The sequence below is a fragment of the Pinus tabuliformis genome, chromosome 5_1 (genome assembly GCF_031772625.1).
Source record: "Pinus tabuliformis cultivar Carrire ecotype Pingquan chromosome 5_1, CPIR1, whole genome shotgun sequence".
Classification (NCBI taxonomy): domain Eukaryota; kingdom Viridiplantae; phylum Streptophyta; class Pinopsida; order Pinales; family Pinaceae; genus Pinus; species Pinus tabuliformis.
Window position 1 is genome coordinate 626,864,556 of NC_142305.1, and position 27,441 is coordinate 626,891,996.

The following is a 27,441-nucleotide window of genomic DNA, read 5'->3' on the forward strand; positions in this document are numbered from 1 at the left end:
AAGAAACATGCTCTTTACATCCCACATAGAATTCAAGAGAGACTGAAGAGATATAAAAGTAGTGGCAAATAGTGTAATGGCAGAACGCACCCACTCTTTGTTGTTGGTGAATCTTCTCATCAAGCTAAGCACAGATGCATGATTATATATAAATTTTGTTATGCTCCTGGATGATTCAACAATATCCCTCACAATAGGAATCTTACCTATATCCTCCAATATCAAGTCAATACATTGAGTAGCACAAGGTGTCCAAAACAAGTTAGGATACCTCTCCATAAGAACCTTCCCAGATGCAACATAATTTGCAACGTTGTCCGTTATGACTTGGGTAACATTTCTTAGGCCTAGTTCCTAAATGAAGATGTCCAACAACTCACATAATAAACGTGCATCTTTAATGTGTGCAGATGCATCAACATATTTCATAAATATTGTCCCCTTGGGAAAACTAACCAAGAAGTTAAGAAGGGTCCTACCCTTTTGGTCAGTCCAACCATCTGACATGACTGTGCATCCATTGTGTTCCCATGATGCCCTAAACTCCTTCAATCTAGAAGTGCAATTAGTCTTTTCATCTTGAAGAAGAGGCCCTCTCAATTCTGCAAAAGTGGGGGCTTTGTACCCCGGGCCAATGACAACAACAGCATCAAACATAGGTTGGTAGAATGGGTTTGTCTTGGCAATGTTGCAAGGAACATCACTCCATAGAAGACACTTACTGACCAACCTGTAAGCTTTTGCCTTTTCCTTTTCTTTAAGTGCCAATTTGATGCCAGGTTGTGCACCAGGTGTGCTTCTGGGAACAAAAAAAGTTGAGAACACTGAGGGGTTGGGACATATGGGTGTGGAAGGTGATGTTGAAGAACCACTCTCACTTCCCCCCACTCTTGAGGCTCCTACAAGTTGGATTTTTTGTGCTGCCATAGTGTCTTTGCCCTCCTCTTTATCCATCAACGATTGAATGGCCTGCCGGATGATTTCTAGAGATGGATTTGGGCAAAGGTCTACATTTTGCCCAGAATTTGCCCCAAATGGAATTTTAATTTGTTGACACCCCCTGACATATGCTTTCCATACAACTTGCAAGTCAAATACATTCTATTAACCCTCCCAGATTTGGGTATAGTATCAGATTCACCATATTCCCACATAGGGTCCAAAAGCCTTGGCATTTTGTTTGAAACTTTGAACTTGAATATGAACTTGGCCACAAAAAAAAAAATTGAAAAAAATTAAAAATTTCCCATCACATAAGAAGCAAACACAAATGTTATTGTTGATTTTAGATTTTAAATGTCTCTTCTCACTCACTTGAACATACTCAGATTCACTAAACAAGGGTTTGAATTTTTGTCATTTGATTCTTGAAAGTTGAAGTTTTGCTCCAATCCAGATTCTAAACAATTTTTTGATTCAAAAATAAGATAAAAACCAGTGTTGATAATATCGGTATCGGGAAAATATCGGCGAGGGTCCAGAAAATATCTTATCGGCAATATCGGCAAAAATATCGGCAAAATATCGGCAAGCATAAAAAATAATTTTTTCAAATTTTTAAATATAGCCGATATTTTCAAAATATCGCGATATTTTGCCGATATTTTCCGATATTTGCCGATATTTGCCGATATTTTCAAAACAGAAAATATCGCGATATTTTCTCGGCGATATATCGTTTTGCCGAAAATATCGCGATATTTCCGAATATCGCCGATATATCGCCGATATTATCAACAGTGATAAAAACAAACTAATAGAATTAAAGAAATATTTAAGAAGCCATTTGTTTAACAAAGATTAAGAGAGAAATTAAAATACATACCTGGCAGCAGCAACAATTCGGCACTTTGAACCTCTCACATTGAACAGTGGACAAATCTCCAAATCCCCACCACAAAACTAGCAAATCTCCTCCTCTTGGGCAATGGCAAACAACTACTCTCTCCACATGGACGAATGGGAGCAAAAACAGCAAACAAATGTGTGTTTTTCCCCTTTTCGGCCTTCTATCCACGGCCTGGTAAATGAGGGATGACTTTTTGGGTCGACTCCTAATAAAATTGGGAGTATTATGATTTATTCCCGATTTTTCCGGGAGGGAAAAAGTCGGTCGATTTAATCAGCTGGCTGAAAAAATCGGAATTTAGGATTAAATCCTGATTTTTTCGCGAATTTTTCCACACTGCATCAAATAATAAAGAGAGGAGTGCCAAACAATAATTTTCCTTTATCCAAATTAAATTCTCTTTTGGGTCAAGATGGTTTCTCCTTGGGGTCATTTGGCTTTTCCTTTGGGGAAATTCATTCCGAAGCTGCCCCAAATTTCAACAGATAGATCATGTAATTTATGGTGCAAGTACTTCATCAAGAAGAAGAAGCTGATCCATCAAAATGATACATGCATTGTTAAAAGAGTGCGACTTAATGATCCATCAAACATGACAATCTGTTAAGGAGAAAAGAATCTTGTCCAACATGTTACCATCCCAATCAAATAATATGAAGATGTGCACCCCAATCCATAAAAAATTCTATGGGAATGATGTTGTAGCTCATATGTTGTGATGAAATCACAAGTGTAACCCTTATAAAATTGAGGGGTGACAGGCTGTTCTTCTTTCCCTTGGGCAAAACATCTCTCCTTTTGGGCATTGTATAATCCACCTGAATGCATAGGTAACTGGTGTTGCAATGCCCCCCACCAAAGTGTCCATAAGTACAAAGTGTGCATTTTGTAATACATGTAAGAAAAATATTGAAACATTGTTATTTTAATTGTATCATCTTATTTTGCAGGTAACCTAAATTGCCATTCAGTAGTCTCTATCAAAATGTGTTCTTTTTTCTGAATTTCTGTTTGTCTAGGTTCTGATACAAGTTTTTCAATTTGGCACAGGTTGCAATCATTGGAAGGCCAAATGTAGGGAAGTCCAGCCTTCTCAATGCATGGAGCAAAGTAGGTTAGATTAGCAACTCTGTTATTTTCTCCTAAGGCTTCTAAGTAATGCAAAGCTATAGGGAATTCAATGATACTAACTATTTTTGTCATTTTGATATCTGATTTGATGCTGGTTCTCCAAGAGCAAACAAGCATTCTTTAGGGTTTGGTCTGTATTGCAGTTGTTCAAAGGAAAATCAATTAGGATTCAGACATGACAGTTTGCATGCATATATATATATATATATATATATATATATATATATATATATATATATATATATAGTTGGTATATATATATATACCAACTAGAAATGTGTATGATTTCTGATGTTTTCACATCCTACTTTGTCGCCTGCAAAAAAATTGACTTAAACCAAATAGAACTTTTCAGCAAAATTCATGCAGATAAGTTAACAAAAGATACAAATTTTATTAATGTCCAACAAGATGACAACAAATAGGTCAAAGGAATTGCGAAGTACAATAGTGCAGAATAAAAAGTGGGAACACAATGACTGCTCTTATAAAATAAATATAAAACCCACATTTGCTTGTTACTGTATACCTGTCACTTGGTGCCTTTGTCTGATGTGACCACTGGAAGGAACAAAGTGATCATCTTGGAGGTGACCATTTGGGTAGGGGTGGTCGGATAGAGTGATATCTTTAGGCCAAGGGCCTCCAGCATGTATAAGGCTAGACATCTCATCTAGGAAACAAAAGAAAATGGAGAGAATTCTGAGCCTCCCTAAAAAGACAGCAAAACCACCCTCTAATCTTGTAATATATGGCACACCTCTAGATAAAGTGCTCCTTTATCTCAGTTTCCTCATGATGGTTGATTTAGCAGATCTTGTTGTCCTGTGCAATATGATCATTTGTCTTGACCCCTAAGTCGATGGGAACCGACCCAAAACTGCCCAAGAGGAATTAAGAGAGTAATAGTTGACTAGGGACATAAAGAGAGTATCAGAATGACAGGTGTTATGAATATAATTTATGTAAAAGTAATAAATATAGATAATAAATAATAAACATAATGATATGTAAATAAGTAATAATTAGATAAACAAAGAGGCATGTCTAAGGAGAGATGACCGTTCATAGAGGGACACCTGCTTGGCATATAAGCAGGGCCCTCACTCTCAATTGTATCATCATTCTTATTCATACATTTTAATATATATTTGTGTATCTCAATGGAGATCTTTATATTCCAAGTCTTCTGGAGTATTTAACATGAAGAACGAACTTTGTTTGTTCCAGCAGGGATGGTCCATTGAGATTCCAACCAACTAAAATAGACAAGTGACCTTTGCAAACCAACAATGAGCTTGATTAAAAGTGTTGGAAGTGTATATGGCCTATGACAAAAAATAAGTGAGGTAAGGATAGCGATCTGTATTGATTAGCGAGTCAGCATAATGGTGGATCTAGTGTAGAATGTGTTGAATTTTGTAACTAAGGTTGGTCTTCATAATGCATATTTTGGCCCTTGATGTATTTATATTGATTATTGTAAAGCATGTTCTTCAAGCTAGAGTAAAAAGAAAATTATATTTTTGAGTCATGTCCTTTCGAACTTTTTATAAGGAAGAAAATTTGAATTTTTAAATTTTTGATTTTGAAATTTTGGCTCCAAAAATTGTCAAGTCGGCCTCTCTCCAAGTCAAGTTGGCCTAGGCAAAGTCACATACATTTGACCCAAGCAGATCACTATAAAAATATGGCTCGACCTCTTCCTCAAGTCACCAATTTGACTTCTCTCAAGCATCTTCTAGGCATCTAAGCAAAGGACAAGAAGAATAAAGAGGACGAAGAAGGACGAAATCATCTCTTTCTCTCTCTCCTAGCTCGTATGTTTGGAAGGACTTTCTCTCTCTCCAATTCACATATTTTCTGGAAAGTTCTGTTGTAGGGGCCAAAATTTTGGGCAATTGCAAGGGGGCGAAATTCCTGGGTTTTAGCAGTTTCTAGGAAGCCGAAATTCAGCCTAGGGCAGATCAGTAGAGTGACATGTTGGATTACATTGGAAAGCTTGGCTTGGATGGTTTGACCATAGGATTGTTAAAGGTCAATTTGACCTAGTTATTGATTAGAGGTCTAGGTGCGTCTCTTGTTAAATAGAGGAATTTCTTTATTGAAAGGGTTGTTGGGTTTTTCTCCTTAGTGGGTTTTCCCAGGGTAAATCATGTTCTCTCTTTGTGCATTGTGATCTCTATTATTCTATTGCTTTTATATGGTTGAATTTCTAAATTATATTTGGTTAGTGATATATTGGAAAAATTAAAAGAAGATCGACATCATTAGAAGTAATTATTAGTTTTCAGAAATATTGTGTTTGTATCTATTGCACTTGAAAAATCAACATGGTATTAGAGCTTTGGTGAAGGAAGGAACACTGAGATCACTCTTGAAGAAACTCTACATTGAGATCACTATTGTTGAAGTCTTTGTTGATCTACATCCATGGCTTCTTCTATGAAATCAAAGAAAAAGTTAGAAGGTGCTTCAAATTCCAGAGCTTGGAAGACTAGAATTGATCTTATTCTTGCAAAGAACAAAGTGGATATTGTGAAGGGTAAAGTTGTTGAACCAACAGATAATGCAAGAAAGGAGAAGTTCAAGGAAGATGATATCAATGTTATGAGTCTTATTGTGGATTCCATTAGGGATCAATTAATTCCCTATATTACAAAGCTTGAATCTTCAAAGGAAATGTAGGATGCCCTAACCAAACTATTCATAGTCAACAACATTGGTTAAGTCATGAGTCTAAAGAATGACCTTCGTGAGGGGAGGATTACAAATGACGACATTGTGGCTTCATATTTTGTAAGAATCTCTGAAATAAGGGACCAACTTCAAGCAATTGATGAATTTATCTCTGAGAAGGAACTTGTAGCTACAATAGCTAATGGACTACCTAGATCATGGGATGCATTTATCGTTGGTATAAAGTAGCAGAAAGGATATTCCCTCTTTTGAAGAACAATGGACCTCTTGTGCTCAATAAAAATCAAGGCTTATCTCAAGAGAGAAAGGAAGAAAGCTCTCAATCATTTGCAGCATTCTTCAAAAGGAAGAATGGAGGAAAGAAGTTTGGTTTCCAAAATAAGAAACCAAAAGGAAGACCTGCTCCGCAAGGAAAGAAAGACATGTCAAAGATTCAATGCTATCACTGTCACAGATTTGGTCACTACATGAATCAATGTCCTGAAGGAGAGAATGATAGAAAGAGAAAAGGAAAACAACATGCTTCTGCAACTGACATTGATGATGAACATCCAAAGAAGTCTAAAGGTGACAAGGATTTCTTTTACTTTTCTACTCTAACAGGTTCTATTGCAAATGATGATGATATGTGGCTGGTAGATAGTGGTGCTTCAAGACATATGACGAGATTGTAGCAATCTCAGTAGCATGATGGAAAGAAGACTATCTTAAAGAGGAGATCTTGGAGACAACTACAAATATGCAGTCAAAGGAATTGGAAAGACATCTATTGAGCTAGAATTTGATAACAATGTTCATCTCAACAATGTGCTATATGTACCAGGTTTGAGAAAGAGTTTAGTATCTATTTCATGTTTAGAAGATAAAGGAGATAGAGTAGCTTTTGTTGATGGCAAAGTACTTGTATGGCCTAAAGTTTCTAGTATAGACGATGCTAGAGTTTTTAGAATTCGTGAAGGAAGATTGTATAGACTCTTGGGTCAACCAGCTCAAGCTTTAGTACATGATGAAATCAATCCAAGTGAACTCTGGCATAGGAGATATGGTCACCTTCATTATTGAGCATTGATTTCTTTAAATCAATTGGTTTCAGGCATTCCCGAATTGCAGATAGACCATGAAGGTGCATGTAATGGTTGTGCACTTGGAAATAATATCAAGAAGACATTTCCAAGTAGTGATGGTAGATCCAAAGAAATATCAAATCTAATTCATCATGATCTATGTGGTCCTATGTCAGTGAAAATTCTTGGAGTATCTTTATACTATGTGACCTTTGTTGTCGCGCAAACTGGCACGACAACGCTCAGACCGGGGGCTGTCACTCTGATCCCCGGTCTCTCCGTTTAAGCCTATCTCCCGCGGCTAAGGGGGGTAGTCCCTGGAAAAGATGGAGGCCAACTGCCAAGCAGTTGGGCTGGGAGACGAGGTGCACGATTGAAATAAGCACTGAAAATGATTTGATGAATTGAGCAGACCAGTGCCCTAGAAGATCTAAATGATTACTAGCTGGATGATATAAGAACGAGAGCCACAGACAGCAATCATCAGATAAAGAGAGCGACGCTTTAGATATCTAGTAAAACCACAACGCTCTTCAAGCAACGATATCCAGCAAACTAAGAGAGATAAATTGCTTTAACAACAGTGAAACCAGATATTTGCTTTGTGTTCAGATCTCGATGTGAAAGATAGGCAATGATAAGCAACTGAAGATGACAAAATAATTTTCCAAACTTTTTTTTATAGGGCGAAAATTTAAAATCAAAAATACATCAAACCCTAAAAAATAAAAATCTTTTTTATTTTTTATTTTTTTTATTTTTTTTTTTGTATATATTTGTTTTTTTTATTTTTATTTTTTATTTTTTTATTTAAATGCAACTAAAAAAAAAAAAAAAAAAAAAAAAATTTTTATTTTTTAGGGTTTGATGTATTTTTTATTTTAAATTTTCGCCCTATAAAAAAAAAGTTTGGAAAATTATTTTGTCATCTTCAGTTGCTTATCATTGCCTATCTTTCACATCGAGATCTGAACACAAAGCAAATATCTGGTTTCACTGTTGTTAAAGCAATTTATCTCTCTTAGTTTGCTGGATATCGTTGCTTGAAGAGCGTTGTGGTTTTACTAGATATCTAAAGCGTCGCTCTCTTTATCTGATGATTGCTGTCTGTGGCTCTCGTTCTTATATCATCCAGCTAGTAATCATTTAGATCTTCTAGGGCACTGGTCTGCTCAATTCATCAAATCATTTTCAGTGCTTATTTCAATCGTGCACCTCGTCTCCCAGCCCAACTGCTTGGCAGTTGGCCTCCATCTTTTCCAGGGACTACCCCCCTTAGCCGCGGGAGATAGGCTTAAACGGAGAGACCGGGGATCAGAGTGACAGCCCCCGGTCTGAGCGTTGTCGTGCCAGTTTGCGCGACAACAACCTTCATTGATGATTTCTCTCGTAAGATGTGGATCTATCTCATGAAGACCAAAGACGAAGTCTTCACCAAATTTCAAGAATTCAAGGCTGAAGTAGAGAACTTGACAGGAAAGAAGATCAAGATATTAAGATATGATAATGGAGGAGAATACACTTCAAAAGAACTTGTTGCCTTTTGTAAAGAAGTTGGGATTAAGAGGGAGTTGATTGTCCCTTATAACCCGTAATAGAATGGAGTGGCAGAAAGAAAGAATTTGTCAAGGCTATGATGCATGATCAAGATTTGCCTATGTTCTTATGGGGAGAAGCATCATTGACAATTGTATATATTCAAAATAGAAGTCCTCATCAAATTCTGGAAGATATGACTCCTGAAGAAGCGTTCACTAGACAAAAGCCAAAGGTTGGGCATTTGAGAATCTTTGGCTGCCTAGTTTACATCCATATTCCTAAGGATAAGAGGAAGAAGCTAGAACCTTTAGGAAAGAAAGGAATATTTGTTGGTTATAGTGAATCATCAAAGGCTTATAAAATCTACATTCCAAAGCGGCGAAAGATTGAGGTCAGTCGAGACATTACATTTGATGAGAAGGTTGCATATTGGAAGTATAAGGAAGTTTCCACATGAGGCTTCTAAGGAAGAAAGTTCAAGTTCTTCAGGACATCCTAGATAACCCAAAGGGCCTTGTGAACCTATAGAACCAGTTATTGTTCCTGAGATCAAGAAGAGGCTAGCATGGCTTAGATCTACATTGGAAGAAGTAGAAGAACATGCAGTTCCACATGGCACATCCAAAGAAAGTAAGAAACCCAAAAGATTATCTATTTATGCAACTCTTATCATTTATGAATAACCTTATTGATGCAAAACCTTCCAATTGTGAAGAAGCAACTAGCCAACAAGTATGGAAGGATGCTATGATGGAGGAATATCAATCCATCATGAAGAATGATGTATGGGAGACTATGTCAAGACCTGAAGGGAAGTTAGTGGTGACTTCCAAGTGGATATACAAGATCAAGCATGTTGCAGATGTTGGAAAATGCAGTATGGCAACTATTAATTCCAATATTCCTTAAACTTAATAATTGCTTGTGAACTTTATTTATCTTTTTGTGTTTTGTTTGTTAGTTCTTCTTCATCAAACAATTATCAAGAGAAAAATAATATAGACAGTGGACATAGAAATTAGGTTCCAAGCCAGGGCAAAACCCCTCCAAGGGGAAAACCCAAAAAATCTCTTCTCTTCTCTTCTTATAGAATTTGCTTCAAATGAGACAATCAAGACCCAAACCCTAGACCAGGTCCTCCTCTAAGTACCAAGCCAACCCTCTAAGAAGTCCTTCCAATAGGATCACATCAACAAAGCTCAATCTTGCTTCAACCAACGTTCAACTACAACTTCAACCCCAACTTTGACCCCACAAATTCCTCTTGCAACTTCAGCCACATAGTTGTTGCAGAAACCCTAATTGTGGCACAAGACAAATCTTCCCAAGGTCAACGAAGTCGAAAAAAAGGATTCGTTCTTCCAACAACTTGATATATTGCAATTCAGACGTGCAATTTGGCCTTCTTGGAAGCTGCAGAAACCCTAGATTTCGCACTTGTGAGAGAGATAGAGCCCAAAAACATAGTTTCTTCCTTCTTCTTGGATTCTCCTTGCTTTCAAGACCTTCACTCTTCCTTTCTTGCCTTTCCGAACTTCAGATCGAACTTCTTCCTTAGAGATTGAACTTGTGTGTGATTGAGTGCCAAATGAGGTCAAATCTACTTCTATATATAACCTTTCCAAGGGGTCAAATTCCCTCCTTTAGGCTGACTTGAAGTTTCCATGGCCAACTTGTACTTTGGAGGTTTCCAAGACCTTCTAGACTCAAAAATTAATTATTTTTCCAATTACATTTTGCCCTGAAGGGTCTTATAAACATGATGTTGACTCTCTCGACTCATGACAATAAATCCTATGACCTAACAAACCCTAGAAGCTTGAAGAACATGCTTTTATCTAGAAGGCCATCAATAAGAAGCATGGAACCCATACTTTTAAATAATAACTCTTCTTTCTTCTTTTGGTTGTTATATAAGATATACATATTGAAATGATTACAACAACAATTATGAAGACCAAAACTAGTTACATTTCACACTCCCTCTGTAGCAGCAAAACTCTAAGTTGTTGTGCTTTAAATGTTAAAATACAGAAATGTATTTAAAATAATATTTTTATTTATATGATGAATGTTACAATGAGGGCCCGCTTATATACCTAGGCAGGTGCCCATTCATGAATGGTCATGTCCTTAGGGACATGCCTCTTAATCATTAATTAGCTACAATTATGATTTACTATTCTTTCATTTATATTTATTCTATTTTTATATAAATTATATTTGTAACATTGCCCCTTTCTTCATAAGCTTTGTCCTCAAAGCTTTATCGTTGACAATTTTCTTCACTTTAATTGCTAACAATTTCCTTCACTTTACTCATGTCATTTTTGAGTGTAACTGGTCACTGGTACCTCAACATGTATAATTCGCTGGTAATATTATTTTGGAACTAGGTTTTTTTTAATATTATTTTTATATTGACTCTTCCCTTTTTTTCTTTTCTATAATCTTTATATATATATATTATATTATATACTCTACAATTTTTTTTTTACTTTCTATTTCAATTAATTTTTTATTATTATCATTATTTTTTTTATAGATTGGTATAATTGAAGTAAATAATTATATAGTTATAAACTATATAATTATAACTTAATATTAAACTATAACTTTTAATGCAACTCTAACTATAACTTTTAACCACATACCTAGTACTAATGATATGGAACTCGTGGGTGGGAAACATACACAAGCCGTGGTGATTCGGTGTAATGAGTGGACCTAGTTGGGGAACGAACGAATCTCATGGTGATTTGGTGTAACGAGTGGACCTGGCGTTGAATAAGTCGCAGGAGACGGTGACTATGATGTACGCGACAGGGAAAGCATATGTTCGGGAGACAGGTTGTCAGTAGTGAGTATGGCGGCGAAAGGGTTTGTCGGGTGAGTGGATAGCGACAGGGTTTGTCTCTGAGTAAGGGTGGTAATTAGGGCTTATCATGTACCAGAGAATGAAAAAACCACTCACAACGTTTATGTTGGAGTCCTAGACATGAGGTATGGTTAAAACCAGTGCACTGCTTTTGTTTGTGGTCCATGCACTTCGTTGTGTTAAATAGCTTATGTTCGCCATTTCTTGAATTTCTATGGAGTGCGGTTTGTTCACGCTAATCTCTGTGATATATCTCAGATGCACTGGAGCAAGTTCTTCCACGGCTTCTAATCATCTATATTTATTTTGAACAGGGTGAGATTCCTTGGAAATAAGTAATACTAGATCCTCTTTTGCTCCCCCAAGGACATATCATAAAAACTGAACACATGAAGGGTTCTTCAAATTGGTACGATGAGCAATGGCAATAGCTACCACATCTAATCTCATAGAATACCAGTTCTTAGCTTCAAAGCATAACATTCCATATGGCTTTTTCAACACTTTCTTGTCAGTGAACTTGTACCTCACTTTCTCCATCAGAGTAGCCAACAAAGTAATCTGATAACTTCTTAAATTCTTAACATCCTCTTCAACAGACTCATTCTCCACTTCTGCTGCACAACCAAAAATCCAATCCCACTGGCTTTGGAAATAAGCATCCTCCAGGAAGGCAAGCAAAAGATCTAGCCTTGAATTGGTAGAATAATCATAGATACACAAACACCATTTGACGAGATTATTCTTGAAAAACTGAAATAGAACATCTGGTTGGCATTCTTGATTGTATGGCGTATGGAATTGCACATGAGATTCTCCTCCTTTATTAACAAAAGATTCAAGGGGTAGTGTTGATTTTTGGTAGCATCGGATGTGCTCTAGCCATAAAAATTGGTGGAGAGGCTAAGGCACATAAGATCTCCAAGACCCAGAAATCGTTTGGGTAAATTCCACTCGGATGGAAAGATATTAAAATAATTAATATTTTTAATGAGACCCTAAGTCTAACCTTAGGAAAAATAAAATATTAATGTGTATTAATTTAATATGGGTGACAAAGTTCTAAATAACGAGGATCAAGCCAAATCTAATCTTAGCCGTTGATTAGGGACTTAATCTCGACCATTGAATCGTCAACAAGAAAAGTATAAGAGGAGGCTTGAGGGTCAGTTGGAAATACACCAAGTTGATCAAGAATTCAATTTTTTGGGGTAGGGTTTGCTGAGAAATCGAGTTAGTGATCTGTTGCAGTGAGGGGCAGTTCGGCAAAAGGCCAAGAATACATAGCAGAGAGGCAGAGAGAGTGCCGTAGAGACAGCACAGAGCCTTGGAAGGCTGACGCAGAGGCTGAGGAGGCCAGCACAGAAGACGCAGAGGGCCAAGAGGCTGACGTAGAGGCAGCAGAGGTTGACGCAGGCAGCGTAGAAGGCTACAGAGCTGACATTGCGCTGAAGAGGCAGCGTAGAAGGCTACAGAGCTGACATTGCGTTGAAGAGGCAGCGTAGAAGGCTATAGAGCTGACATTGCGCTGAAGAGGCAGCGCTAAGGAATTTTCGTGGGGAAGACTGAGAGTTGGTTAGCTGACGCAGAGCCATAGAGGGTGACGCAGTCTCTGGAGGGTGACGCAGTTCCTGAGGGTAGCTTGGAGAAAATTTCGCTGTCCAGCTAAGGAAGCAGTTGAAGTCACTATGAGGCTATTCATCCGGTTGCTGATTAGCCGGAATATCTGTCTCCAAAGAAAGGTACTTCTGCCAAGGAAAATCTCTGAAGGGTGAACCATTTCTGGCACCCTAGTTGTATTCAGAAAACTGCATAATAATAAAACCCTCATATCTGCTGCATTGGTTTTCCCGCATTGGGTTTTTCCGGGGATGATTTTCCAAAAACAACGGTGTCCCTTGTGTTGTCTCAGTTTATTTCAGTTGCTGATTTGTATATGTGTGAAGGCTGCATTTGTGTTTATTTCGGTATTTATATTGATAAATAACTTGTTAATTGAAAGAACAAGTAGGAGATAATAAACCAGATAATGCAGTAGGGATTTCTAATGTGTCAGACTTAGAAATTTCAACAGGTAGCACACTTGGACCAAAAACTGAAATAATTACAGACAATAACGTCACAGCTAGTGGTGAACCCATCAATTTATTTAATGGAAATGAATTTGCAGCAAAAGGTCTTGCAAGATAAACCAAAGGCCAATTTTTTTCCCTTCTCCATCACACATGTTCACCATCATATAAACATACCAACTTATTTTACAGGGTTTTGTATGAATCCTACCTAAGAGTTACTTCAAATATGCATTTCTATGCTTTCACTCAATCATCTAGCTATATGTCTTATAATGAGCCTGCAACTTGACCAATTGCATTCCTTAAAAGTATTGTTTCCATACTATATGGAATGTATACTAACTTTGTCATAATGCTTCTTCCAAGAACCTTCCAAAATGATGGTTCTTATAAGATCATGATGATCCACCTTAGCAAAATGACTACCTCTAACATAATATTAGAGAATGCCTGGATGAATAATGATATGCAAAATGGTCCAATTTTAAAGACTAGATGATTCCTACAAAGCAACTCAATCAAGTAGACTCTAGAGTCTAAATATGCTACTATCACATGCTTCTATCTATGATGCCATACAAAATCAAGACTCTTTGAGAGTAGACAACAATGCATGCTATCCAAAAGGAATTACCAACTTTACAAAGAACCTGACAAAGAGGATGCCTTCTTCAATAGTAAAGATCTTTGACATCTTCTTTCTTCGACTTCTTCTCAGGTTCTCCCATTTCTTCAACTATGTGAGCCTCGCTTCTTTCCTTTCTTTTGTTGTTCTGCTTGTTTGGACAGTCCCTCTTAAAGTGTCCATATTCATTGCATTTAAAGCATTGAACCTTGGACATATCTAGTTTCTTCTTGGACTTTCCAAACTTTCCCTTCTTCAACTTCTTGGTTCTTGCAATAAAGGCTTGAGAATGTTCATCTGATTCGATATCATCTTTTGCCTTGATTCTAGTTTCTTCCAAGATGCATTGAGCCCACAACTCATCAAAAGGAGTTGAGTCTTTCTTAGAGTAAATGCTTGTTGCAAAATTGCTCCATTATGGTGGCAAGGCATTTAGTACACATATGGTCATTTCAGAATCATAAATTGTTTCCCCAAGCCCCTGCAACTGATCTCTTAATTGAGAGATCTTCATTAGAAAGGATGCCATGTCCTCATCCTTTGATTTCTTCATTTTATATAGTTTATTTCTCAAAGACATCTTTTGTCCTGATGTACTTACAGAGTACAAATTTACTAGCTTGTCATACATAGCCTTAGAAGTCTTCAAATTTGCAATAAATGGAACAAGAGGATCCTTAATGGATTCAACAATGATCCTTTGTGCCCTTACTTCTCCTTTCTTGTATTTTGCTAGTTCTTGAGTCTTGTCTTTGCTAGGTTTAGTAACTTCACCATAACATATTCCATTACTTCATGTTCTATAAGTGCCAGGTCAATTCTTTTCTTCCATGTTAGGAAATTTGTTGAGCCAATCAGCTTATTGCTTTCCTTGCAGAAAGAACCCATATGAACTCTAGATTCAAACATATAATAAAAATATGATACTTACTTGTCAATCAAGAGTCTTCCTTTTCTGATGATGTCTCAAACTGTCTTGAGGCTTTCAAGATCTTCAAAGAGACTTCAACAACTTCAAAGAATAATGAAATGATACCAAGATCCTTTGATGCTTCCTTCAAAGATGCTTTCCAAATAATTTTCCTTCAAGAGAGATCAACAACCTTCTTGTAATCCTTCCTCTTCAGGCTTTCCTTTGATGAGGGATTGATGTAGTCTTCTGCAAGTGATTCCCCTTAGTAAACCCTTCTTGTGTCCACAAAATGATCCTTCCAGTTGCCTTCTTATTCAACTTAGCTCTGATACCATGTTGGAAAATGCAATATGGCAACTATTAATTCCGATTTTCCTTAACCTTAATATTTGCTTGTGAACTTTATTTATCCTTTTGTGTTTTCTTTGTTAGTTCTTCTTCATCAAACAATTATCAAGAGCAAAATAATAAAGACAATGGACACAAAAATTAGGCTCCAAACCAAGGCAAAACCTCTCCAAGGGGAACCCAAAAAATCTCTTCTCTTCTCTTCTTATAGAATCTGCTTCAAATGAGACAATAAAGACCCAAACCCTAGATCAGGTCCTCCTCCAAGTACCAAGCCAACCCTACAAGAAGTCCTTCCAATAGGATAAGATCAACAAAGCTCAATATTGCTTCAACCAACATTCAACTTTAACTTCAACCCCTATTTCCACCCTGCAACTTCGGCCATGCAACTGTTGCAGAAACCCTAATTCTAGCACAAGACAGTTCTTCAAGGGATACTCCTTTGAGCGAGACAGATCTTCCCAAGGCCGACGAGGTCAAAAACAGAGTATTCGTTCTTTGAGCAACTTGATACTGCAACTTTATGTCCTGCAATTTGGACCTGCAATTTCAGACTTCCTAGAAGTTGCAGAAACCCTAGATTTCACATGTGTGGGAAAGGTAAATCCCAAAAACAGACTTTCTTCCTTATTCTTGGGTTCTCCTTTCCTTGTAGACCTTCTATCTTCCTTTCTTGCCTTTCCTAGCTTCAAAACGAACTTCTTCCTTATAGATCGAACTTATGTGTGAGTGAGTGCCAAATGAGGTCGAATTTGCTTCTATATATAGCCTTTCCAAGGGGTCGAATTCCCTCCTTTAGGCCGACTTGAAGTTTTCAGGGCCGACTTGTTCTTTGGAGGTTTCCAGGACCTTCTAGACTCAAAATTAATTGCTTTTCCAATTACATTTTGCCCAGAAGGGTCTTATAAACATGATGTTGACTCTCTTGACTCATGACAATAAATCCTATGACCTAACAAACCCTAGAAGCATGAAGAACATGCTTTTACCTAGAATACCATCAATAAGAAGCATGAAACCCATGCTTTTAAATAACAATTTTTATTTCTTCTTTTGTTTGTTACATAAGATATACATATTGAAATGAGTACAACAACAATTATGAGGACCGAAACTAGTTACATTTCTAACAACAAATGTAAGTATTGACAAATACAAGGCATGTTTTGTGGCTAGAGGGATCTCCGAGAAAGAGGGAGAAGACTATGATGAGACTTTTGCTCTAGTTTCTAGGTACACCTCCATTAGATCTATTATTTCTCTTGTTGCTTCGTTGGGTTGGAATTTACATCAGATGGATGTAAAGGTTGGTTTCTTCAATGGTGTAATTGAGGAAGAGTTGTACATAGAGCAACCTCAAGGTTTTGAGGTGCATGGAAAGGAGTCTCACATTTGTAGGTTAAAGAAGGCCTTGTATGGACTCAAGCAAGCTCCAAGAGCTTGGTATGCTCGAATTTATAGCTACTTGACGAGACTTGGATTTACCAAGAGTGATGTTGACCCAAACCTTTACTTCAAGGTTGTGAATAATGCACCTATGATTTTACTGCTACTTGTTGATGATTTGTTTTTGACAGGTGTTGAACCTCTCATCATTTAGTGTAAGAGGTAGTTGGCCTCTGAGTTTGACATGAAGGATCTTGGCTTGATGCATTATTATTTGGAACTAAAGTATGGAAAACCCTAGTGAAATCTTCCTTGGTTAAGGAAAGTATGTTATTGGGATCCTTCAGAAGTTTGGCATGATGGATTGTAAGGCCATGGCAACTTCCATGGTGACTAATTTGAAGAAGTTGAGAGACTCTGAATCCAACTTGGTAGATCCATCCATGTATCGACGGTTGATTGGCTCGTTAATGTATTTGGTTAATACCAGGTCGAACATTTGCTTTGCAATGAAAACATTGAGCCAATTCTAGGTAGGACCAAAACATGAGCATTGGATTGTAGCAAAACACATGTTGAGTTATCATCGTGGTACTATAAATTATGGTTTGAGATATGTCTCAAACAATGATGTACAACTGTAGGGATATACAGATTCTGATTGGGTAGGAAGCACATAAGACTGGAAGAGCACTTTAGGAGTATGCTTCAGTTAGAGCTCCGCTATGATATCTTGGATGAGCAAGAAGCAAATATCTGTCACACTCAACACTGCAGAAGCAGAGTATATCGTAGCCAATGAAGCTTGTACCAAAGTAGTGTGGCTTCAAAAAAAATTTGTAGAATAGTTTGACCAAGAGTTGGAATTGATCATGATATACTGTGAGAATCAAAGTTGTGTGAAGCTTTCATTAGAATCCAATGTTCCATAACAGGTCAAAGCACATTGAAATCAAGTATCGCTTCATCCGAGACATGGTGTAGAGAAGAGTAGTAAGGCTCGAGTACATCCCCATTGATGAGAAACAACATATATTTTGACGAAGCCGTTGTACAGAGAGAAGTTCATACACTTTAGGGACAAACAAGGGCTTGTGGAGATTACTGTTGAAGTTTCTAAGTCTACCAGTTAGAAACGCTCCATGCACTTTACTAATTTATTCCTACCTACTTGTTCCGTTACTTAACAAGTTATTTACAATGTAAATACTGAAAATAAACACTAGTGCATGCTCAACATATTACAGATCATCAACTGAAGGAAACAGAAACAAGCACACAAAATGACACCATTATTTTTGGATCAATGTCCCTTGAAAAACCCAATGCGGGAAAACCGGTGCAGCTATCTGAGGGTTTTCTTATTAAGCAATTTCAGAGTACAATCTGGGTGCCAAATCCAACTTACCCAACAGAGAATTTCCTTGACTGTAGTACCTCTCAGTCTGAGACAAATGCCCTGGCTGAAACCCCAGATAAACCTTTTGGCAGCTCCTCAGTTCCAATCTGCCCTAGAAACCCCAACATCTACCTTTCTGGACTGCCTTAGCCTTTCTTTGCCCAGCGCTGGCCCTGCGTCATCTTGAATGGACTTGCGTCAGCCTTCTGGCCCTCTGTGTCAACAACGCTGGCCTCTCTGAAGCATTGCGCAGCTCCCAGCTGCCTCTGCGTGGCCCTGCGTGAGCCCTGGCTACTTCTGCATCACTCTCTGGCTCCTGTGCTGCTCTCCCGACACTATCTCTGCCTCTCTGTCTCTCTGTACTCAATGCCCCTCAACTGCAACTCCGATCATTGATTCTATCTCTCTTAGCAAACCCCGCTCTAGAGAATAGAATGACTGGTCATCTGGTGTACACTCCAAGTGACCCTCAAGCCCCCTCTTATACTTTTCTCATTGACATATCAATGGCCGAGATTAAGTCCCTAATCAACGGCTAAGATTAGATCTGGCTTGATCCATGTCTTTTGGACCATTCTAACACAGTTTTATATAATCCACATTAATATATTAATTTCCCGAAGTTTAGACTTAGGGACTCCATTAAAAATATTAATTATTTTAATATCTCATGAACTGTTTAGAATCTTCCCAAATCCTTTCTGGGTATTGGAGATCTCATGTGCCCCAACCACTCCACCAAATTTCATGGCTAGAGCACATCCAATGCTACCACAAATCAACACTCCCTCTTAGCGAGGACTATGCTCTAGTAATGCTCCTTAGTGAGTATTACTTTGATCATCTGGCATCGGTCCCTGTGCTGATGCTAGGCCTGCTGCCCATCATCCTCTGCATTGTTGTATCATGTACTGCTGCCCATGGTTCGGCCACTGCCACTGCTGCATCTGTGTGACAACTCTCTCTACATCCGTGCTACTGCTGGTCCTTTCTCCCAACACTGCATCCGCATTGCAACTCCTCTCATCATGTTGCATCGTGCTGCCCACTGCTGCACTGCAACTCAGTTACTGAGAAGTAAGTAACTGATCTCCCAACTTTGACCTCTCTATTGGGCTAGAGACCCTCCTGATGCTGAAGCTCCCTCTATCACTGACAAGTGCTCCCTCTCTGACCTCTGCGCTGCTGCAACAACTCCCTACTTCTTGCACCGTTGCACACCTCTCTGTGCCATCCTGCACTGGTGCAACACTCTTGTGCCTCTCGCACTACTGCAGCCTGCTAGCTTGGCGCTGTCCCGAGACTCCTGCACTGTAGCTCTCTCTGTCGCTTCATTTGCATCTGTCTCTACCCACATCAGCCAGTCTTGCTACTCCTCTTTGAGGCTCCCGTAGCAAGGTCTAATCCAAGAAGCTGGGTACCTCGAGGATCCTGCCCCTCATCGCTTATAGTCCGCCTGACTACAGCTCGATGTCTCCCCACTTCCGCCCAAGTGGTGCATGTGCACTCATGGCACAGTCATCGTCTATCTCCACTTCTTTGTCTACCCTTGTTGGCGCTGCCTTAGTCGCGGAAGACTCTTCCTTACTCTTCTTCTTTGGACACTAGGTCGCATAATGACCCAGCTCCCCACAGTAGAAGCACTTGATCTTGGAGAGATCCTTCTTCTTCCCCTTTTCTTGCTTTACCTCAGATGCTAGGGCAACATCCTCCTCCTCCTGCTTGACTCTGATCCCCTTGCCACTGCTTCCCACCTTTGACTACCATCTGATCTCTTCTTGGCGAAGAGCCACCCACATCTCATCCCAAGGTGGAAGTGTCCCTCTACCTAGTATAGTCTGGACAAATACCTCCCAGCCTTCTGAGACATCATTCAGGGTTGTCCTCACCATCAATTCTTGATCTGGTGTGGTTTTTATAGCAATCAACTGATCTCGGATCTCATTTAGTCCTCCGAGGAAGGTGTCAATCGGTTCTCCCTTGTTCCTCTGATATGACCTCAACTGATTTTCTAGTAACATTCTTCTCTGCACAGAAGTATTCTGGTACAATTTCTTTAGGGCCTCCCACATCTCATTTGTCGTTTCCTTCTCGAAAATGTGTGGTACTACATGGTCCTTGACCCCATCAAGGATGATGCTCTTGGCCCTTTCCGTTTCCTCCTCGTACTTGTCGTTCTCAACTCGATCGACTGGGATAGCTATCGTCTTCAAGGCGAAGTGCTTGACACGATTTCTGTCAAGTACGAATAAGATTCTGGCCTTCCAGACTGCGAAGTTTGACGCTCCGTCCAGCCTGTGCTAGTCTCTTACTCTGTGTAGTGCCATGATGCTCTTCTACTTCCCCCTTGGAAGTTATCAATGTGACTCGCTCTGAGTCTTGATTTCCCTACTGGAAATCCTTCTGCTGATATCAAGATGCCCCCTACTCTAATCGTCTGTGCAACTGCGCCATTGATCCGAATTTCTCGGCTAGAAATCCTTAGTAGCAACTCCCTTCTCTTGGCCTTGCCTTGTCAAGTACTGTTCTGACTATAGCACCTCACCAACTCCACTCTGCAACTTTCCCACAACCTCCTAAACCCCAACAACTTGAAGGTGAGAACTCCTAGGCTCTGCGCAATCCTGGCACCAACAACCTGGCCTCCTCAGCCAACTGCGTCAACCCTCCTAGCTTTTGCGTGGCTCTATGTGAGTCTCCCTTTGCCTCCTTTAGCCTCTGCGCTGCCTCTTCCTGGCTCACCCTTGATGATGCAGGCACTGCATCACCCTTCCCTTGTTGCTGCTATGCTAGAAACAACTTCTGCCACTTGGGACAGTTGTTTTCTATTGCTATTGCTCTGCTCGGCTGGTGTCCTCAGTTCTTCTGTGATCTGCAACCATGCTCCAATACCATGTTGAAGTTTCTAAGTCTACTAGTTAGAAACCCTCCATGCACTTTACTGATTTATTCCTACCTACTTGTTTCGTTACTTAACAAGTTATTTACAATGTAAATACTGAAAATAAACACTAGTGCATGCTCAACTTATTACAGTCTACAGATCATCAACTGAAGGAAACAAAAACGAGCACACAAAATGACACCTTTATTTTTCGACCAATGTCCCCGGAAAAACCCAATGCGGGAAAACCGGTGCAGCTATTTGAGGGTTTTCTTATTAAGCAATTTCAGAGTACAATCTGGGTGCCAAATCCGGCTTACCCAACAGAGAATTTCCTTGGTTGTAGTATCTCTCAATCTGAGACATACGTCCCGGCTGAAACCTCGGATAAACCTTCTAGCAGCTCCTTAGCTCCAATATGCCCCAGAAACCCCAGCGTCTGCCTTTCTGGACTACGTCAGCCTTTCTCTGCCCAGCGCTGGCCCTGCGTCACCCTGAATGGGCCTGTGTCAGCCTCAAGAGGCCTTGTGTCAGCCTTCTGGCCCTTTGCGTCAGCAACGTTGGCCTCTCTGAAGCACTGCGCAGCTCCCGGTTGCCTCTACATGGCCCTACGTCAGCCCTGGCTTCTACTGTGTCACTCTCTCTGGCTCATGCGCTTCTTTCCCGGCACTATCTCTGCCTCTTTATCTCTCTGTACTCAATGCCCCTCAGCTGCAACTCCGATCACTGATTCTATCTCTCTTAGCAAACCTCGCTTTAGAGAATAGAATCACTGATCATCTGGTGTACACTCCAAGTGACCCTCATGCCCCCTCTTATACTTTTCTCATTGACATATCAATGGCCGAGATTAAGTCCCTAATCAACGGCTAAGATTAGATCTGGCTTGATCCATGTCTTTTGGACCATTTTAATACATTTTTATATAATCCACATTAATATTTTATTTTCCCAAAGTTTAGACTTAGGGACTCCATTAAAAATATTAATTATTTTAACATCTCTTGAACTGTTTAGAATCTGCCCAAACCTTTTCTTGGTATTGGAGATCTCATGTGCCCCAACCTCTCCACCAAATTTCGTGGTTAGAGCACATCTGATGCTACCATAAATCAACAATTATCCCTCTAGTTGAGAGGGAGTGCTAATATGATAGCATCATGGATAGTTACTCTCCTTGTGTCAAAGATGTTAACCAATTGGGGAGAATAGTCGTAGAAGCCCAAGTTCACTCAGTCGAGTGAGTTGCTTTTAACATCAAGCTTAAGCTCTCTAGTAGATGAGGAGCTCATTTAGCATCGGGCCCAGTTGCTCAGATAAAGTGTGGCCCTTGAAGTTCCACCAAGAGTTAGAGAGATTGACTAGGATGGTGAACCAAGATTAGTCTAGGTCAGGAGTACTGACTGGTTGGGTTAGTGGCACTGACCAGAGTTATGATGACTAGTTGATGCTAAATGTTGTGCCACTTGTCAGGAGTATCAGCCAGTTGGGTCAGTGGTACCGACCAGTTATGGCTACTAGTGGATGTTGACTGTCATAGATTCCAACTAGTTGATGCTGATATTGATGATGATGTTGATGATGTCAGAGATGCTGATGATATGCTGGTGATGTCAAAAATGCTAACAAGATGATGACTATGTTATAACCTCTTCATAGAGAAATTTGTCAACTTGAAAACACCTATGGCAGTCATTATGAATACCTCCCTAGTTAAGAGGGAGTGTTGAATTTTGTAACTATGGTCGGTCTTCATAATGTATGTCTTGGTCCTTGATGTATTTATATTGATTATTGTAAAGCATGTTTTTCATGCTAGAGTCAAAAGAAAATTATATTTTTGAGTCGTGTCCTTTCGGACTTTTTAAAAAGAAGAAAATTTTAATCTTAATTTTTGAATTTGAAATTTTGGCTTTGAAAACTACCAAGTCGGTGTCCTCCAAGTGAAGTCGGCCCACGCAAAGTCACGCCCATTCGACCCAAGCAAATCATTATATAAAGGCAACTTGACCTCCTCCTCAAGTGACCAATTCGACTTCTCTCAAGCATCTTCCGGGCATCTACGCGAAGGACAAGAAGGATAAAGAGGACAAAGAAGAAGGATGAAATCATCTTTTTCTCTCTTCTAGCTCACATGTGTGGAATGACTTTCTCTCTCTCCAATTCACATATTTTCTGGGGAATTTATGTTTCAACAAGCCGAAATTCTGGGACTCTGGCAGTTTCTGGGAGGCTGAAATTCGGCCTAGGGAAGATCAATAGAGCGAAGTGTTGGATCAGATTGGAAGGCTTGACTTGGGGGGTTTTGTTGAAATTCGAGAGAAATAGAGAATTTCTTAGCATGATAATTACTTGTGATTGTTATTGATGTCTTCGTTTTAGTATTTACTTCTTTTACTTACGTCATTAAGCAATTATACATTCAAACATATAAAGAAATGCACAAAAGACAAAAGACACGAAAGATTAGGCTAGAGGCGAAGGAAAAACCCACAAGGGGAAAACCCAACAATCCTTTCCTTATAGATTCTTTGTCAACAAGAGAATCCAAGTCAAACTAACCAGTGATCCAAGTCCCAAATCAACCCTCCAAACTGTACCATGTTCTTTCCACAAGAAAGTCAAAAAATCTGATCATATGTTTGTCCTTAAATGTCATGTCACAGAGATAGAGTGTCTTGAGTAACTTGCATTCCACAAAGATAATATTCCTTCTGTAATTCACATTCACATATTTAATGTGCCTTCTTCTGATTTGCTTGAGCGAGAGCATATATTTTATCCTTCTTATACTTTTGCCTTCATCCATCCTTGTAGATTGCAGAGAGAGAAGAGTTGTTAGATGTAATGTCAAGTGTGCTTTAAGGTGTTAAGAAACCAATAGGCTAGCAAATTAGGGTTGATTTCTCTTACCTGATAATTTCTTTTGAATATTTGTTGGCTTCTTATTTCTTTTATTATGTTCTCTTCATTAAACAATTACGAAAACATATAAAACATGAAGATCACAAGATACAGAGTACACAAAGATGTAGGCTCCAAGCTAGGGCAAAACCCCACAAGGGGGAAAACTTAAACAACTCTTCATATAGAATCAGATCAAAGTGAGATATCCGAGACCCAAAAAACCAAGATGAAGGCTTCCACAAAAGCCCCAAGTTAACTCTCCTTCAAACCTTCTTTCAACAAGTCAAAGTCAACACGGTCAACACTGGTCAAACCTCTGTGAATCTGGTCAAACTCATACAATTTTCGAACCTGCAATGATGGCTGAATTTTGGCCCTGTAATGACCTCAGAAATTTCAGGAAAACTCACATGTGTAGCAGAAATTAGGGCAAAAATATCGATTTTTCTCTCTCCTACGTCCTTTGCTCTCTCTTCTTTGACTTTTGCTCCTTTCTTGACTTTTGTTGGTTTTTCTGTCTCTTCTTGGCACAGAAATCGAAGGGATGAATTGATGTCCAAATGAGTTCAAATTGCATTGTATTTATAACTGTCTAGGAGGTTGAATAGGTGTCTTTTTGGGTCAACTTGTCCATGAGGGCTGACTTGGTTTTGTGGTGACAAAACTTGACTTTTTGACTCAAATAAAATGATTTATCTTTTTCTTACAAACAGTCCAAATGGGACTTGGACTCAAGTACATTTGTTTGAGTCATGACAATTTTTTTTTAACTCAATAAACCCTAGAAGCATGGAGAACATGCTTTGACTGGAAAATAATAATAATAATAATTTATTTTTCTTCTTTTGCTTTTATATGAAATATATATTGATACAAGCACAATGATAATTATGAAGAATGAACCTAGTTGCATTTTCAACACTCCCTCTTAACTAAGGAGGTATTCATAATGACACAACAGGATACCAGGATACTCTCAATTTGAAATATTCTCATAAGAAGAGTTCGGATTGATAAGCATCATTATCATCATAACCAACATTGTCAAACATAGCAAGGCCTTGACTGACAAGTTGTATTTCTCCACTAGATCAGAGCACAATGCTGGGAGCCATAAATTTGGACACCACCACCACCTCTCTCCAGGCACATACCCCATCCGGATGTTCACCAGGTATATCTTCACAGGGCTATTCGTACCTCAGATACCCTATCCTCAAAAGAATATCATTCTTAAGACTACTCTTATCCTAGATACTCTATCCTCAAAGAGTATCAGACCTCGAGACTACTCCTATCTTGAATACCATTCCTCAAGGAGTATTGGTCCCAGATGCTTATCCAATCCTCTGTTCTCCCTACCAGTCCCTTCACTAGGTTTACGGTTGTTAGTCTTGGCCATAGTGCTTGACACATGTTTTAAAGAATGTAACTAGTTTCGGTCTTCATAATGACCTTTGTAAACATGACATTGTATATTTTATATAAAAGGAAAAAGAAAAAGAAATTATATTTGTAAAAGAACATCTTTCATGCTCAAGTCTAGGTCAAAGCATGTTCTTCATATTTCTAGGGCTTTCTAGGTCAAAGGATAATTTTTGTCATGTATTATAGTCCCATTTGGACTCATTGTAACAAAAGAAAATAATTGTTTTTGAGTCAAGGAAGCAAACTTATCCTCTAAGACCAAGTCATCCCCAACAAGGACAAGTCGGCCTAAAGAGGCCTAAAAAGCTATAAATAAGGACTTTGACTCATTTGGCATACACTCTCAAGCAAGTTTGATATGCAGTAGTGAAGAAGAACGAAGAATGAAAAAGGCATGAAGAAGAGGAAGAAGTCTAAGAAGGAAGTTCTCTTGGGAAAAACAACTTTTTTCTATCCACATGTGGGAAGTTGTCGAGGGTTTTTGTGTGAGTTGCAGGGGCCGAAATTGCAGGTCGAAGTTGCAAACATTGTTGCAAGCTTGAAATTTTGGAGTGACGCTGCTTTGATCTTCTTTATCTTTGGAAGGACCTGGTTTGTTTGAAGAGATCTTGTTGGTGGGTTGGCTTGGTGCTTGAGAGGAATTTTGGCTTTTTTCTTGAGTCTTGGAACTCTCATTTTGAATAGGTTCTTTTAGAAGAGAAGTATTCTTTTTGGGTTTTCCCCTTGGAGGGGTTTTGCCCTAGCTTGGAGCCTTTATCTGGTGTACTTTGCCCCTTTGTGGTCTTCATTGTTTTGGTAATTGCTTGATGAACAAGAAATAAAAGTAATAAGAGGCCAACTAACATCATAAGTAGTTATCAAAGAAAGTCAAACATAATATACAAGATTCTTGGTTTTCCAATGTGGTATTAGAGCGAAGGTGCAAAAAGGAGACTGAACATCACATCTTAGTTGGCACTCTCTCAGTGGCAAGGATTATGAAGAAGGGTTTCAAGTTTCTTGGGAACCTTGTTGTTGTTGAGAAATCAAGGGCATCAAATTAGGTGATTTCTCTTCTTATGATAACTGCTTGTGAATGCTTTTTACTTCTTTAGATTATGATATTCTCTTTACTTAGATTATTATTGTGTTCTTCATTAAACAACTACCACTGCATAAACAATAAAGCGACAAGAGAGACAAAATGTAGGTGATTAGCCAGGGCCAAAACCTCTCCCACTTGAGAGGAAAACCCAAACGAATTCTTCTTCTTATAGAGACTCCAATTGACGAATACCAAGACCCTTGACCTATTTCAGCTCTCCAAGACCAAGTCATAAGGTTTCCTTGATGATTTCCTTCTTCCTTAAGTCAATGAAAGTCAAACTCCTTGCTTCTTCTTCCTTCTCAGCTCTCCTTCAGAATTTCGGTCCCTTGGAACAGATCTGCAACTTTCAGCCTGCTTTAGAAACCCTAACATGTGTGGTTGACTAACTTTCAACCTTGAATTTTTTGTGCTTCAAGTGGAGACTTATTCCTTTCAAACTCGGCTTGAGATTCACCTTGACTTCCTCCTAGATTTGACCTTCAAGTATGACTGTGATACTTCGACTCTTTCTGCAGTTCGGACAACATAGATTCTTCGCATGTGTGGAGGATTTCAGCCCTAAAACAGACCCAAACAACTTCGCTTTCCCTTCCTTCTTCTCGCTGGCTATGAGGCTATCTTCCTTGACCTTTTTGCACTTCTTCCTTGCTTTAGACCTTGACCGAAAATTTGCTCTCCAAGTGAAGGCTAAGCTACCTATATATAGTGGTTTTCCCATGAGAAACAAACCGACTTGATTGAGTTATAGGCCGACATGTCCTTTCTAGAGTCCTCTTTAGGCCAACTTGACTAAGTTATGGGCCGACATGTCCTTTCTAGAGTCCTCTTTAGGCTGACTTCAAGGAAGGTCTTGAGCTTGGTCTTGGAGGGTTTCTTAATGACTTATTTACATATGTAACATGCCCAACAAGGGTCTTCAAACTTTGACATTGACTCAATGCACTTTATGACTTGATGACCCACCCTAAAGGCTCAAAATGGGAGCCTTAACTAAAAAATAAAATTCTTTGCTCATGAAACCCATGAGACAAGCATTACAAAAATAATTTTATTTTCTTCTTTACATCAATTACATAATCATAATTACACATGTCATTATGAAGACCGAACCTAGTTACACTTTTCAACACTCCCTCTTAACTAGGGAGGTATTCATAATCCATACAAGGTACTTGGACATTCTCAATTTGAAGAATTCTCATAAGAAGAGTCGGATTGGTAACCC

The 27,441-nt window shown here is 38.9% G+C and overlaps 1 protein-coding gene across 1 annotated transcript in view; it reads left to right on the forward strand.

Moving 5' to 3' along the window:
* The window catches only part of LOC149166499 (uncharacterized), a 555,184-nt gene that overhangs the window by 485,101 nt on the left and 42,642 nt on the right, over nucleotides 1–27,441 (forward strand). The window contains exon 6 of the mRNA XM_089431356.1: nucleotides 2,900–2,959. Within this exon, the coding sequence (XP_089287482.1) occupies nucleotides 2,900–2,959 (60 nt within the window). The remainder of the gene's footprint in view (nucleotides 1–2,899; nucleotides 2,960–27,441) is intronic.